This window comes from Anabrus simplex, chromosome 9 (assembly GCF_040414725.1).
Source record: "Anabrus simplex isolate iqAnaSimp1 chromosome 9, ASM4041472v1, whole genome shotgun sequence".
NCBI classification, from domain to species: Eukaryota; Metazoa; Arthropoda; class Insecta; order Orthoptera; family Tettigoniidae; genus Anabrus; species Anabrus simplex.
Genome location: NC_090273.1, coordinates 87,534,442 through 87,548,018, shown reverse-complemented (window position 1 = coordinate 87,548,018; position 13,577 = coordinate 87,534,442). Strand labels below are relative to the sequence as shown.

At 38.6% G+C, this 13,577-nt stretch overlaps 1 protein-coding gene across 10 annotated transcripts in view; it reads left to right on the top strand.

Annotated features, from left to right (window-relative positions):
- The window catches only part of MRP (Multidrug-Resistance like Protein 1), a 482,909-nt gene that overhangs the window by 240,982 nt on the left and 228,350 nt on the right, over positions 1-13,577 (top strand). For all 10 annotated transcript variants that reach the window (XM_067153606.2, XM_067153603.2, XM_067153605.2 and 7 more), the window contains one exon: positions 12,297-12,453. In XM_067153606.2, coding sequence (XP_067009707.2) covers positions 12,297-12,453 — 157 coding nt within the window. The remainder of the gene's footprint in view (positions 1-12,296; positions 12,454-13,577) is intronic.

Here is a 13,577-nt window from a genome sequence, read left to right as displayed (position 1 = left end):
TCTGGCTAAAGTGTTATAAAGACATAAGTGAGTGTGTTTTTGAACAAGAGATTGCTTCATAATGTGATTTATAATTCCTGTTGTTCTGGTAAACTTGGTTATTTTTGCAGTGATATCAATTTCCCCTTGGTAAGATAAATTGTATCCCAGATATTCGAATTGTCTCAAACCTCTGCTAATCGGTTCCCATTCGGTCTGATGATTTCCTAACTTTACTGCAATAAGGTTGTCACTATGCATGTTCTATGTATGTTATCTGTTAACTGTTGTGGGACATTATCTTCTGCTAAGATATTAAGAAGTCTGTTTCAAGGTCAGGTTTTCTAAACGCTCACATACCCCAGAATTTAGGTTTCTACAGGCACATCAATAAACCTCTCTAATAAATATCAAAACTAGCTTGTGGAACATTATATTCACAAAAATTGATAAAATACAGTTGAATGAAATGAAGAACAATATCACACAATTTACCTGCTTAAAAGTTTTTTTTTTTTTGTATGATATTCCTCAAAGCATGGGGCTGGGCACACAGTTTTATTGCAGTCCTTGTACTGGTAAACTGTCCTCTTGGTGGTTTCCCTCCTGGTTGGTTTGGGGGAATAACAGAAAGGAAATGTTGCGGGGTTAACCTTACGGGTGTATCACCATTTGAAGGTCGGCCTCCAGTAGGTCGTGTGACTCTTGGAGGAGCATTCTTTGCTAGTGGTCGGATGACTTCCATTCTGAACTCCTTATGAGGTCTCTTTAGTCCTTTCAAAACCCTTTCCAAAATGAAGCTGTTCAGAATTACAATTTCCAACAGGTGGAGAATAGCTTTTTATACCATTTTATGGATTTTCGTGATGGCTGCACACCCATAATCATCTGCTCAGATCTATCAACTGGTCTCATTTTCTGTTTGTAGTTCTGAACAGACATGGGGATAATTCTCCGTTGTCCTGTGACTCTTTCAGTATAAATCTCTAAAACGCTGAAATATGGCAGGTAAAGTTTGTTTTAGGTGCTCAATAATAGGCCGGATTTTGTATAGTCTGTTGCCTTGAGGTTGGAAGTTGTTGTCATTGAAATGAAGGAACCGTAGAATTGGTTTATACCGATTACCGGACATGAACTGTGAAAATGCAGGAGTGTGAATAAGAGGATTGGTAGACCAATATTCTTCTAACCTATGTTTGTTTACATGACCCATTACCACACTTATTGCTAAAAACAAATACATTTGTTTGACAGTAACATCAGTTCATTTTGACGTTCGGGATGTGGGAGAAATTACCAAATTATTCTCTACGTATTGCGCATGATACAAGTTCGTTTCTTTGACTATTTTTTCCATTAAGGTATGCAGAAGAAGTCTTTTGAAAATGTCTACCTCTGGAGAGTTTTCAGTCAAGGATTGTTCCTGGATTCTGGCTAGATCAGGATTATAGCCAAAATCAGTAGGTAAAAATTTATTATTACCTGTTTATTTTTCCCAGTCCCGGTGATCAGTTGATATATTTCGTTTCTTCCTCTTGTATGTTCAGTCCGTCAGCGATGCCGCTGGTGGGATCCTCAACAGATCTGCCATAAGCTGCCATAGATGACCTAGGCATCACTGAAAAGGCGTACTAGGGAAATGAGGAGTGAGGTAGTTTCCCGTTGCTTTCCTCACCGAACCAGAGTTGCTATAACATATCAGTCTGCCAAGCCCACTGAAATGCATACATCAACCGATCCTATGAGCAACATTTTCACACCATTCATAACAGGGACTCGCTGCATAAGAATTGGCATTACTAGCATCGTTCATACCTCAGTCACTTTCACATTTTCAAAGCCAAGGATAAGACAGAGACAGATTTATTTTTTTATTTATTTATTTATTGGTGACAAAAGGTCCCATGAGCCTCTGGCTCGTGATAGGGACAATACAGTTGCTTTACGTCGCACCGACACAGATAGGTCTTATGGCGACGATGGGACGGGAAAGGGCTAGGAGTTGGAAGGAAGCGGCCGTGCCCTTAATTAAGGTACAGCCCCAGCATTTGCCTGCTGTGAAAATGGGAAACCACGGAAAACCATTTTCAGAACTGCTGACAGTGGGGTTCGAGACAGATCTATGAAAGTAACAAAATTGCTCCAGCCTATACCAGAAGACATAGTGCACTGTAAACACTAGGTCCTGCCAGCAAAGGTGGCTCTTCGCGGCAGCTGGTTGTAATTCATTACTTTCACACCTACATCGTCGACACTTGAAACTTCAGTACAATATTAACAACACTTTCTAAACCACTTTCATCCAAATCTGAACCCTCACTTTCATCATTCATTAATATTTCAAACACTTTTTCATCACCTCTCAAAACTCCCGTATGCCTGTGAGCAGCCATGTTTATTGGATCGCATTGACTCGCAAGTGTGGTAGACATTCACATCAAAAATTAAAGTTAACGGTGCTCATAAAGAGAATACAATTAGCGCAAGCTTCCATAATATAGCCGATAGATGGAAGATACAACAAATTTTTCTATCATTGCTGAAAGTCAAAGAGAAGCAAAGATATGATGCTCGGAAGTTCGACATGGCAATATATTGCGCCGTAACCGCTGTGGCACTTCCCGCGAGATGCAGTGTATTGCGCTGTGACCCAGAAAGGGTTAAAATAAACAAATGCTATGTGAGTTTCCAAGTTAAATTCCCTGCGTTTTTCTACTAAGACTTTCAAGGTAAAGTAAGCATCAGCACATGAGCATCCCTTTCGAAATCCGTATTGTTCATTTCCAATCACATTTTTAAAATGCCTGAATAATTTTTCTGTGACAATATTACAGTAAATTTTGTAACCTGAGTTGAGTATACTTATCTCTCTGTAATTTCCACAATCTTTCACACTGTCCTTATTAAGAGGAATAACTATAGCCTTTTGCCAATTCTCTGGTGGTCTTTTGCCATTCCAAATTAAATTGATAAAATTGAGAAATCTTTGCTTGAAGATGTCACTGGAGTACTTGAATAGTTCTGCATTTATTGAGTCTTCTCCAGTAAGTTTTCTGAGTACTAGCTCTAGTTCTTTGAGTGTAATGGTTTCCAAAGACTTGTTAAGTGATGTTGGCAAAAGAAACGGCTCGATATTTGAACCCCTCCAACCGAGCTTGAAAGGTGCAATACTGTATATACTGTAGTTGGTTCGTTATTGGACATTATAAATTTTCCAGCTAACTCATTCCTGGTTGCCAGTGTTTTTCCCCAGTGTGCTAAGTTGGGCTCATCAGTTGGTAAATAGCACACCTACCAAGACGCATGGCTAGTGCATACCCGTGGAGGCCACTGAATAGGCTACTTGCAGCCACCAGCAGTGCCAGTGCACTGTGAGAGACTTCTCATTTTCAAAAATTGATGTCTGCCTGGCCATCAGATGATAAAGGTGTTGATTGCCATAGCGAAACGCTGGCAACCAGGAATGAGTTAGCTGGAAAATTTATGATGTCCAATAACGGACCAACTATATTGGTGTTATAAATTTACTCATTCGGAACTGATATATCAGGTTCTCTGTGGGAATGAACATCTTCATCACTCGATAGCTGCAGTCGCTTAAGTGCGGCCAGTATCCATTATTCGGGGGATAGTGGGTTCAAACCTCACGGTCGGCAGTCCTGAAGATGGTTTTCTGTGGTTTCTCATTTTCACACCAGGCAAATGCTAGGACTGTACCTTAATTAAGGCCATAGCTGCTTCCTTCCCAGTCCTAGCCCATTCCTATCCCATTGGTCGCAATAAGTCCTATCTGTGTCGGTGCAACGTAAAGCCAATTGTAAAAGTAAAAAATAACCACACCCCTCCTAAGGTTCCGAAAAATAAATGAGCCACTCTGTTTGAGGTATTGCATTAATGTGCATGTCTTCTTTTACATCATATTCAGTTTCTTGAGTATTTTATAGGTCTGTGGTTTTGGTCTTGTTATATCAGTCTCCAGGTGTGAAACAGTTTTCCCAACTCTTTGTGTGCTTTTTCTGCACTTCCCTTTTTGCAATTGCTCTCTTGTGGTGATACTCCTTTATCTTCTAATTTTTTATTCTTCTTCTTCTTCTTCTTCTTCTTCTTCTTCTTCTTCTTCTTCTTCTTCTTCTTCTTCTTCTTCTTCTTCTTCTTTTATGACCACATAGGATCACTTTAGTCAGTCCGTCGTTCAGGTCTCTTTGAAGGGATTGTTCGGGCTTTGCGATCCTCCCAGTACTTCTTCAGACGCTCTGATCTTCGTGCCCTTTCCTCAGTTGAAAATGTGTGTGTTGTTGGTTCGTTTTGTGTCCAGTTGTGTAAGGAGGTTTGTATTCTTGAGTTTTGTATTCAATTTTAACTTATTTGTGGTGTCTTCTGTTGTAAGGCCTATTTCCTTCAGATCCTCTCTTACTTCTCTGATCCATTTACATCCTGTTGTGGTATTTTTTGAGACGAGATTGTGTTGTACTAGTTGTTTCAGAAGACTCGAATCCTGCATCCTCATGATATGTCCAAAGAATCCCACTCTCCTCTTACACATAGATCTTCTAATTTACTAGTTGACAAAAAATATTTATAAGCATTTCTTTTGTCTGAAAGAAATAACTTTTTCAATTTCATCTCAGATTCTTAAACTCTTTTTTTTTCTGCCATTTTTTCTTAACTCCTAAACTCTCAAAAGCAGACTGCTTTAAAATTGGACACAAATTAGACCACTCTATTTCCACGTTCTCACTAACTGGTGTCATCTGTGTAAGATTATTAAGTCTATTCTGGTACAGCAGTTTTATGCTGGGGTCTCTTAATATGTTAACGTTGTAAGAAGTTTTAATTTCTTGTGTTTGTTCCTTTCTTTTATACCATCTAGGCCTCAAACTAATAGGTGCTACTAATAGATAGTGGTCAGTTTCCAATTCAGGGCGTTGATAGACTCTTGTATTGAAGACTAAATCTGCCAATTTACCATTACAAATTATATAATCAATAATTGATTTCTGATTTCATGCAGACCACGTGTACTTGTGGCTGTTCTTGTGTTGGAACATTGTGTTCATAATCTTTAACCGATTGAAGACAGTGAAATCTATTAATTTTATTCCATTGTTATTACGGGTTGTTTTTCCATGAATTTGGATGTTATTCTGAATTTTATCATCACTAACTCTAGCATTGAAGTCTCCCAGTAATAGTAGCATTTCATGTTTGTTAATTTTATTGACTATCTTTTGCAGATCATTATAGATCCCATCACTTTCTGTTGAAGTGCCCTCCACTCGAGCGTATACCCCTATAACTGTAAGATAACCCCTGGATAGTTTTAATCTTAATTGGATAATCCTTATATTCCAAAAAGTGTAGCTATCAATTGTTGTTCTTAATATTTTGTGTACCATGAGCAGTTCACCCGCCTGTGCTCTAGCATGTCTGTCAACCTCACTGTAAAACTGTAAATAATTTACTGTCTCTTTTGATCCCTGAAGCTTTCTTTTTGTTTCTGAAATTACAGCAATTAAAATGTCTTTTTTTGCGAGAATATTGCCCAGCTGGTCATCTTTGTGTGAGATACCTTGTACATTCCAGGTTGCACATCAAAAAATATTTTTTTTCTTCCAATCTTTGTCCTTTTCTTTGCCAAGTTCGTCATCCTTATAATCTGTCCAGTTTTTCTTTCTCTTACAAAACTTGAAAGCAACCAAATGTCCTTCCGACGGGTTGCTAGCCTGAAGGAAGTAAGACCATTGATGGGGGTGCCATCTCTCAGCCCATGGACTGGCTGCAGTACAGAATTTCCTTTGTACTCGATGTAACGGTTATCCCGCCGTGACTCGGTCGCCAGAGCCTTGTCTGTGGAAACTGGTTAGTTCACTGCATGAAGGAAAGGTTGACATTTGGGTAGGAGAGGTTATAGATTGCACATCACTACCCCTTGAATAATAATAATAATAATAATAATAATGTTTACGGAGATATCCGTGGTAGTTATAGGTGAAAGAAGGTGCGGGCTGGAAGAGGTCTCAACTACAAAATTAAAGTTAATTTAAAACTTTAACAATGGTTATATTTTCTTTTCAAAATCAACAAATAACAGAGTATTAACAGGTACCAAGTAGCAGATCAACAAATAAAGCAATTACAAATTACAGTTCGTTATAAGATTTGGGCTTCGAGCCCCGTTTTACATTCCTCAAGCTGCAAGCTCAACTTTGCCAGGTTACAGATCTGATCCCAGGGGCAGAAAACCCCTTAATACAAGGATTACTTGCTCCCAACTATTAACCTCAAGCCTCTCTAAGGCACCTCTACCACAACACCATAAAGAGCTGACCCGCTCTCGATCTTTCAAGCCTATAAAGGCAATAACAGACTCTTATCCAAACTGCCATCAAGGCATACAAAGAAACAGGGGTATTTAATACCCAACCTACAGGGCCTTCGCATAAAGAAAACAAAACATCAGGTTAAGTTAATGGCCCAAAGTAGAGAAAGGACTGGAGGCGTGAACTTGCACTCCTAGATATACAATATTAAAACCTAAGCGGCTTGAGGCCGATATACAGGGGCTAATCCCAAGCTAGGGAGGTGGCTCGTATAAAAAAAACTTTAATACATTAAGGAGAAGATAAAAGGTTATGAAAACGTAGTCACCTCGATTTCAAAATGAAAGGGAGCTCGAGAGGGTGAAGCACTCTCTATCCCTGCTTTACGGAAAAGGGATTGGAAGTTTTTACATGTACTGAAAAGTAATTTACATTTTAAAGGAATTGGTTACATATTAAAGGTTTCGAACCCTCCCCGAGAGTTAAACTGCTGAGCTAGCAAGAAATACAGATATTAAAAGGCCATTACCTTGTTGGAGATCTGTTGCCCGAAGAAAGAGGCGCTTCCCGCCCCCTGCTACATATCCACACACTAAGAAAGATGTTACTGAAGTGGCGCGGAGACAAGAAAATCAGCAGTTTTTATACCCTCGTGGAAAATTCGAGACCTTTCAAGAATGAGTAGACACACCCCCTCAATTTTTATTGGGTAGCTAAAAATTACACATCAACATCAAGGAAGAAAGACGCTATTGGTCCAAAATGAATTAAAGAAATTCGGGATTGGCCGAGTTCAAAACTGGCGGACAGAAAGATTAATATTGCCAACCCAAAGACTGAAAGAACCATATTTAGTAAAGACAAAACTTATGAATACAAAATTTCTTCAAGAAGGTTCATTCCTTTGCACCAGAGTGCACGATCATAGTTTTTAGTAGAGACATCTGGTAGAGAACGTCCACACTTCTTGATCAATTACAAACAAAAACACATCAAAATTCACACAGAGCCATCTTCGGAGAAACTGGTGATTTAATACAGTTTTTTAAAGTTCAGGCTTTCTCCTGTAGAGGAGTTTCAATTGGCGCAACATTTGAACAAGCGGCGTGAGGTGTACCGCCCGGTACAATAATATAATAATAATAATAATAATAATAATAATCATATGGCCTCAGCTACCGTGTGCAGACATTTCGATTTGATGCCATCTGGCTGTCTGCTCGTCAATTTCGACGTTTCGTTTTACTCTAGGCCCACTAGATGGCAGACAGAGTAAACCGGATCTCTCTTGGGCGTCTATGGCTGAGATTTAATGAATTTTGTCGGGTAAACACCAAATGTGTCACCAGAGATTTTTTACATGCCGACATCGTACGACTTGGAGTATCGAATGGACTTTTTCCGCCCTTCAAAAATCAGACTACCTCTGCCGGTTTTGAACCCACTATCTTGGGATCCGGAGGCCGACACTCTACAACAGATCCACAGAGGCAGCTATATAATTATAATTATAATAATAATAATAATAATAATAATAATAATTTACTTGAGAAGATGCTAAGAACCATTTCTGTAACTTGCTTTCTTTAACCATCTCCAATGTACCAATTAAAGATAAGCTCTTCCTCCTAGGTGACTTCAGTGCTAAAGTTGGGAAGGATAATCTGCTGTGGGAAAATGTGATAGGCAAACAGGGACTAGGTAGTTGCAATGCCAACGGATTGCTGCTTTCTGATCTATTTATTGTACAAGAACTTTCCGTTCGCAGTTTCGTCTACTTAATCGCTTCAAGACCACACAGATGCACGCTTGCTCTAAGCATTGGCACATCCTTGATTACATCATCACTTGACAATGTGATAAGGATATCCTTATCTTCAGGATAGATAGAAATGTCTATGATTGCTGGACGGATCACAAGCTACTATTCTGTCAACTAGATCAATCTTCGCCATAAACCACCCAGGCATCTTCGAACCCTATCCAGGCAGAAGTTTGATACATCTAAACTTTGAAATGAATCCACTGCCATGAATTTCCACAATATGATCTCTGACATGCTGGCAAATGCTCCAGTCAACAAGAAAAATGTACAGCAGGAACGGGCAACCTTGTGGAAAGTATTCACAGAATCAGCTGGGAAAACCATTGGTTTTGAGGAAAAGGCAAGACAAGACTGGTTTGATGACAAAGAAATTTTGTGTGTCATCACTGCTAAACAAGAAGCTCATCTGTCCCTTCTTCAAGGTCCATTTTCGGATGCAAAGAAAGGGCATTTTTACTCTTATCCTCTTAATATGGAAAACCTGCAAAGTATCAGGTGACCTGAAAAGCACCACAATCATTACTCTCTTTAAAAAAAAAAAGTCATCATAATATTTGTGGCAACTATTGTGGGATATCATTGCTATCTATTGCAGGTAAATTTCTTGTTGGAATTTTGCTCAATCACCTGCAGATTATTTCCAAGAGGATCCTACCCAAGTTGCAATGTATTTTTCGAACCTCCTTAGGCATGACAGATATGATCTTCTGCCAAGGCAAATCAGGAAAAAAGCAGATAGAATCAGACTAATTTATACCTAGTATTCTATGACCTGGAAAAGGCTTTTGACTCAGTCCTGAGATCAGTTGTATGGACAGTACTGAAACACTTTCGGCTGTCCATAGTATTTTGTAGATCTAGTCAAGGCTCTTCATGATAACACATCTGGGCTACAAAATATTATCTCTGATCCATTTCCAATCACTCATGGATTGAAACAAGGATATGAGTTTGCTCCAACACTCTTCACTCTTTACCTGTCTGCCATGCGATATGGAACATCTACAGACAACCAAAGCGTAAAGGTCACACATCGCTTTGTTGGGGGACTGTTCAATCTGGCTAGACTTCGCTCTCAAAAGCTCACTAAGATTACCTCTGTTACAGTTTTGCAATGTGCAGATGACGTTGTCGCACCAGCTCTCGCACCTGAGGAGCTGCAACAGTCAGTCAGTCAGTTGTTTTAAGAGTGCTTGCAATCGTTTTGGTCTCTCCATTAAATGTTCGGAAAACCAAAGTACTCACACAGCCTGCAACTGGGTGAAACCTCCCAGCTTTCAAAATCTCCATTGCAGATATTACATTGGAGCAGGTGGACCACTTTTTATATCTAGGAAGTATCCTCTCAACAAAATGTAGATACGAGAATTGGTGCCACTTACTCAGCATGTGGACGTTTCTCCTGCCATGTTTTCATGAATAAAGACCTTACAGTGCACCAAGATGATGGTTTACTGTGCTATTTTCATATTCAACACTGCTTTATGGTTGTGAAACTTGGACTCTCTACCATCAGGATATCAGAAAACTAGAGTGCTTCCACTGCAAAAACTTCAATCCATCTTGAACATCAAATTGGACCTTGGTCACCAACCTTGCAGTTCTTGAGAAAGTGCATGCTACAAGCATTGAGCTCAGATGGGTCGGGCACGTCCGTCGCGTGAGTGATACCAGGCTTCCTCTTCAACTCCTTATGGTGAACTCTGCTCTGGCACAAGATTTCATAGAGCCCCTTTGAGGAGTTTCAAAGATCAGCTAAAGCATACTATGAAAAGAGCTGAAATTAACACTCAATCCTGAGATACGCTTGCTGAGAATCATACACTTTGGCACCACACTGTTTCTACATCAGTTACTGTGTTTGAAGAGGAAGAACATAGACTTGAAGAGGCTAAAAGACAATCACGGAAGCACCATCAACCTCAGCCTCCCCCTCCCCCCTCAGCCATTCCATGTAATTTATTTGGAGGTATGTTTCATACCAGGATTGGACTACTACGTCATTTGAAATATATTCACAATGCATTGAGAGTGTGAAAATGTAAACTGCTGAAGAATAGGTTTACTCGGATATGACAATGACTTGAGGCAAAACAAAAGTCTGGAAAGGAGGTATTAAAGATAAGTATTTTAACTAATGAGAACTCGACGTACATTTTAGTAGATGTCAAGTACTTTTACGAGATGATTATAGCATCAGTATCAGCATTTCTTCATGTATTATTCAGTGGTATAGAAGCAGTTAATGAGTAGAAGAATTTTTAATGCTGTGTGTGGTAAATGAGCTGGAAGCTTATTACATAATCTGATTCCAATGGTTTGATTCCTGTACTTGACAAAGGTATTATTTCATGTTCTCTGATAATTGTGATTGTCACAATTCTTTTTGAAGTGATCAGTATTTTGTTTTACATGCTTAGTACTGGGAGTATACTTAGTTCTTAAATAATGGTGTGCCATGGTCTAAACTAGTATGTCTCCCTTCTAATTCTGATAGCTCATTTCTGTTTTTGAAAAATAACATCAATATTTGATTTGTAACAGCCCCTGAGACCAGTACCATAAGAGATGACTGTTAACATAGATCAGTATCAGTACGTCAGCAGATATCTCACACATGTAGATGGCATTTTGTTCACTGATGATGATGTACTGGTAGCATCATCAATAGATGATCTTCAGCGATAGTTTTTATTATCCAGAGAATATCTTCAAAATACAGCATGATTATTTCTTCTGAAAAGATCAAAATCCCCAGTAAAATCTGTTTTGGTATTAAAATTTTAAAAAAGTCAGTGAACTCAACTATCTGGGATACAAGTATTAGAAATGAACAAACAAGTGTCGAATGAGGAGAGAGAGACAACATGTAATTTATCTGACCCAGGAGAAATGGATATATCTGCAAAAATAACGAAGTATTCCGGAACAACAGGAATTATAAATTACATCATGAAGCCATTTCTTATCCAAATGCACACTTGTTTACTATGTCTTTATAACACTTTAGCCAGACTAACCCTTTGCTATGGCAGCGAGGCATGGATGTTAAGAACTCAGGAAGTTTCCAGAATCACAACATATGAAATGTTCATGTGCTGAACAACGAACAGCAGGCTGTACAAAATGGGCTCATAAAAGAAATGAAGATGTGCCTAAGGAATTGAATGTCAAACCAATAATAATGAGTTATATTTGTAATTACCGAGAAAATTGGATATGTTGCGTTCAAAGGATGGAATCTGGAAGACTACCGAAGGAGATCCTACGCTACCAACCAAGGGAAAACAGATCTATAGGACATCTGGTGAAGTGATGGAGAGAAAATGCAAGACCATAACAGGGCACTGGACTCGGTACTGAGGAGGAGGAGGATGATGATGATGACTGAATGGAAATAAACAAAATATTATATTCTAACATATTATTCACTACAAGAATCAAACAGAATCCTTAAATCAAAGCAAAGTTCCCTATTTTTTTTAACATGGCAGTCCCGTCAAAGTTTTTCATCTACTGGACTCCAAAAAATTTTGTGGTCAAAGTATTTTCAGTTGCATTTGCATTTAATACAAGATTGTAATTTTTTTAACAGTCATAATAGTTAGACGCCTTGGACACAGTTATCAGGATTGTAGGGCGCAACATACTAAAGCAAACTAAAATAATGAACTTCCAAAAAGAATTTTATGTGTAGGTTTTTTGTCTAGTATATTATAGTATTTTTAAAGCAAGGTTCATATGATTTTATTTCTATGTTAGTTGCTGATATCTGTTTTTGTCTGGTGTAACTTTTGCTTCAGTGTTTTTTACACTAATAACTTTTTAAAAATTTTAATACTAAGTTCCTTGAAAAATGAATAAACAAAGTTTCACTGTATATTTTTCCTCAGTGAAAGGGTCACTGAACACACCAAATAACCATCATTATGACTGATACCAGTTGGCAAAGTTTATAATTAGTCTGATTGTTAACCATTGTTATTGTAATAATTTCAGATGTTTCTTTCAATTTTTAAAAACAATTTTTTTAATGTTATGGCATTGCGAGTTGTTTCCATGCAAAATTTTATAAATTTACACTGCACATTGGCATGTTATTATTTTGACAAGAATGTCATATCCTCTGACTTCAGTTTTAACTTTTATTTCATCATATTGTATGTCCACAGATTTAGATGAACTGAAGCAGCAACTGGAAAGCACAATGGGAGTAGAGGAATTGCAGCAGAAACTTGTCCGAGCCCGATCCCGAGTATCAGAAAGCCACAGTGATTCTGCTTCTGTTGGGGAGAAACACTCTCTGTCCCATTCTGGCTCCCTTAACAGGTAAGCAGCTGCCAGTGAACTGGTATTATGTACTGGATTCAGCTGATGGGTAAACAACTGAATATAATTTTTTTGAAACTTGGTACTTAAACCCAGGGATAGCCAGGTTGTGCTCTAGGCCACATTTTTTTTTGATTAGTCTACAGTACATTAGCATGCTGATATTAGGATGGCCAAAACAGGAAATATCAAATTTCTCCATTAATATTACCTACCTCAAAAATCTGTACACCGAGCTCGATATCTGCAGTCGCTTAGTGCGGTCAGTAAACCAGTATTCGGGAGATAGTGGGTTCGAGCCCCACTGTCGGCAGCCCTGAAGATGTTTTTCTGTGGTTTCCCCATTTTCACACCAGGCAAATGCTGGGGCTGTATCTTAAGGCCATGGCCGCTTCCTTCCCAGTCCTAGCCCTTTCCTGTCCCATTGTTGCCATAAAACCTATCTGTGTCGGTGCAACGTAAAGCCAATAGCAAAAAAAAAAAACTGTACATAATAAAAGTTATGCAAAATATAAATCATGATCTTTTATACAACATGAAGAATAGCAACAGAGATATTTGAGAATGTTACGTTTTTCACAAACTTCCAAATACACTAGAGTCCAGTTAATCTGAAAGTCCGGTTAATCTGAAAGTCCGGTTAATCCGAACTGAAATATTCAATTTTTAAAAAAAATTTGCCTCATTGAAATGAAAGAACATCATATAGAATGAAGATTTACTTGCATTTTATTAGTTATATTACTAGTATAACTTTTTAAAATCCTATTTGTTCAGGGCGTTGACCTAGAAAGATCTTTTGCCCCTACTTGCACCATTTATGTTATGAACCTGCATGTATTTGGAAATTGCAGAAGTGTAAAGTGTTGAATGTGAGGAAAAGAATGTTAAGGACGACGAAAACACCCAGTCCCCTGGCCAGGGATATTAATCATTTGCAATTAAAAACCTCTGACCTGGCCGGTAATCGAACCCGGGGCCGCCGGGTGACAGACGGACGTGTTACCCCCTACACCGCGGGGCCGGACTAGAATAACTTAATGTAAACATTATTATACATCATAAACCATCAGTCACTGATCGTTTCTTTACAAAGTCTGTTAGTTTCTTTTGCTGTAGTGATT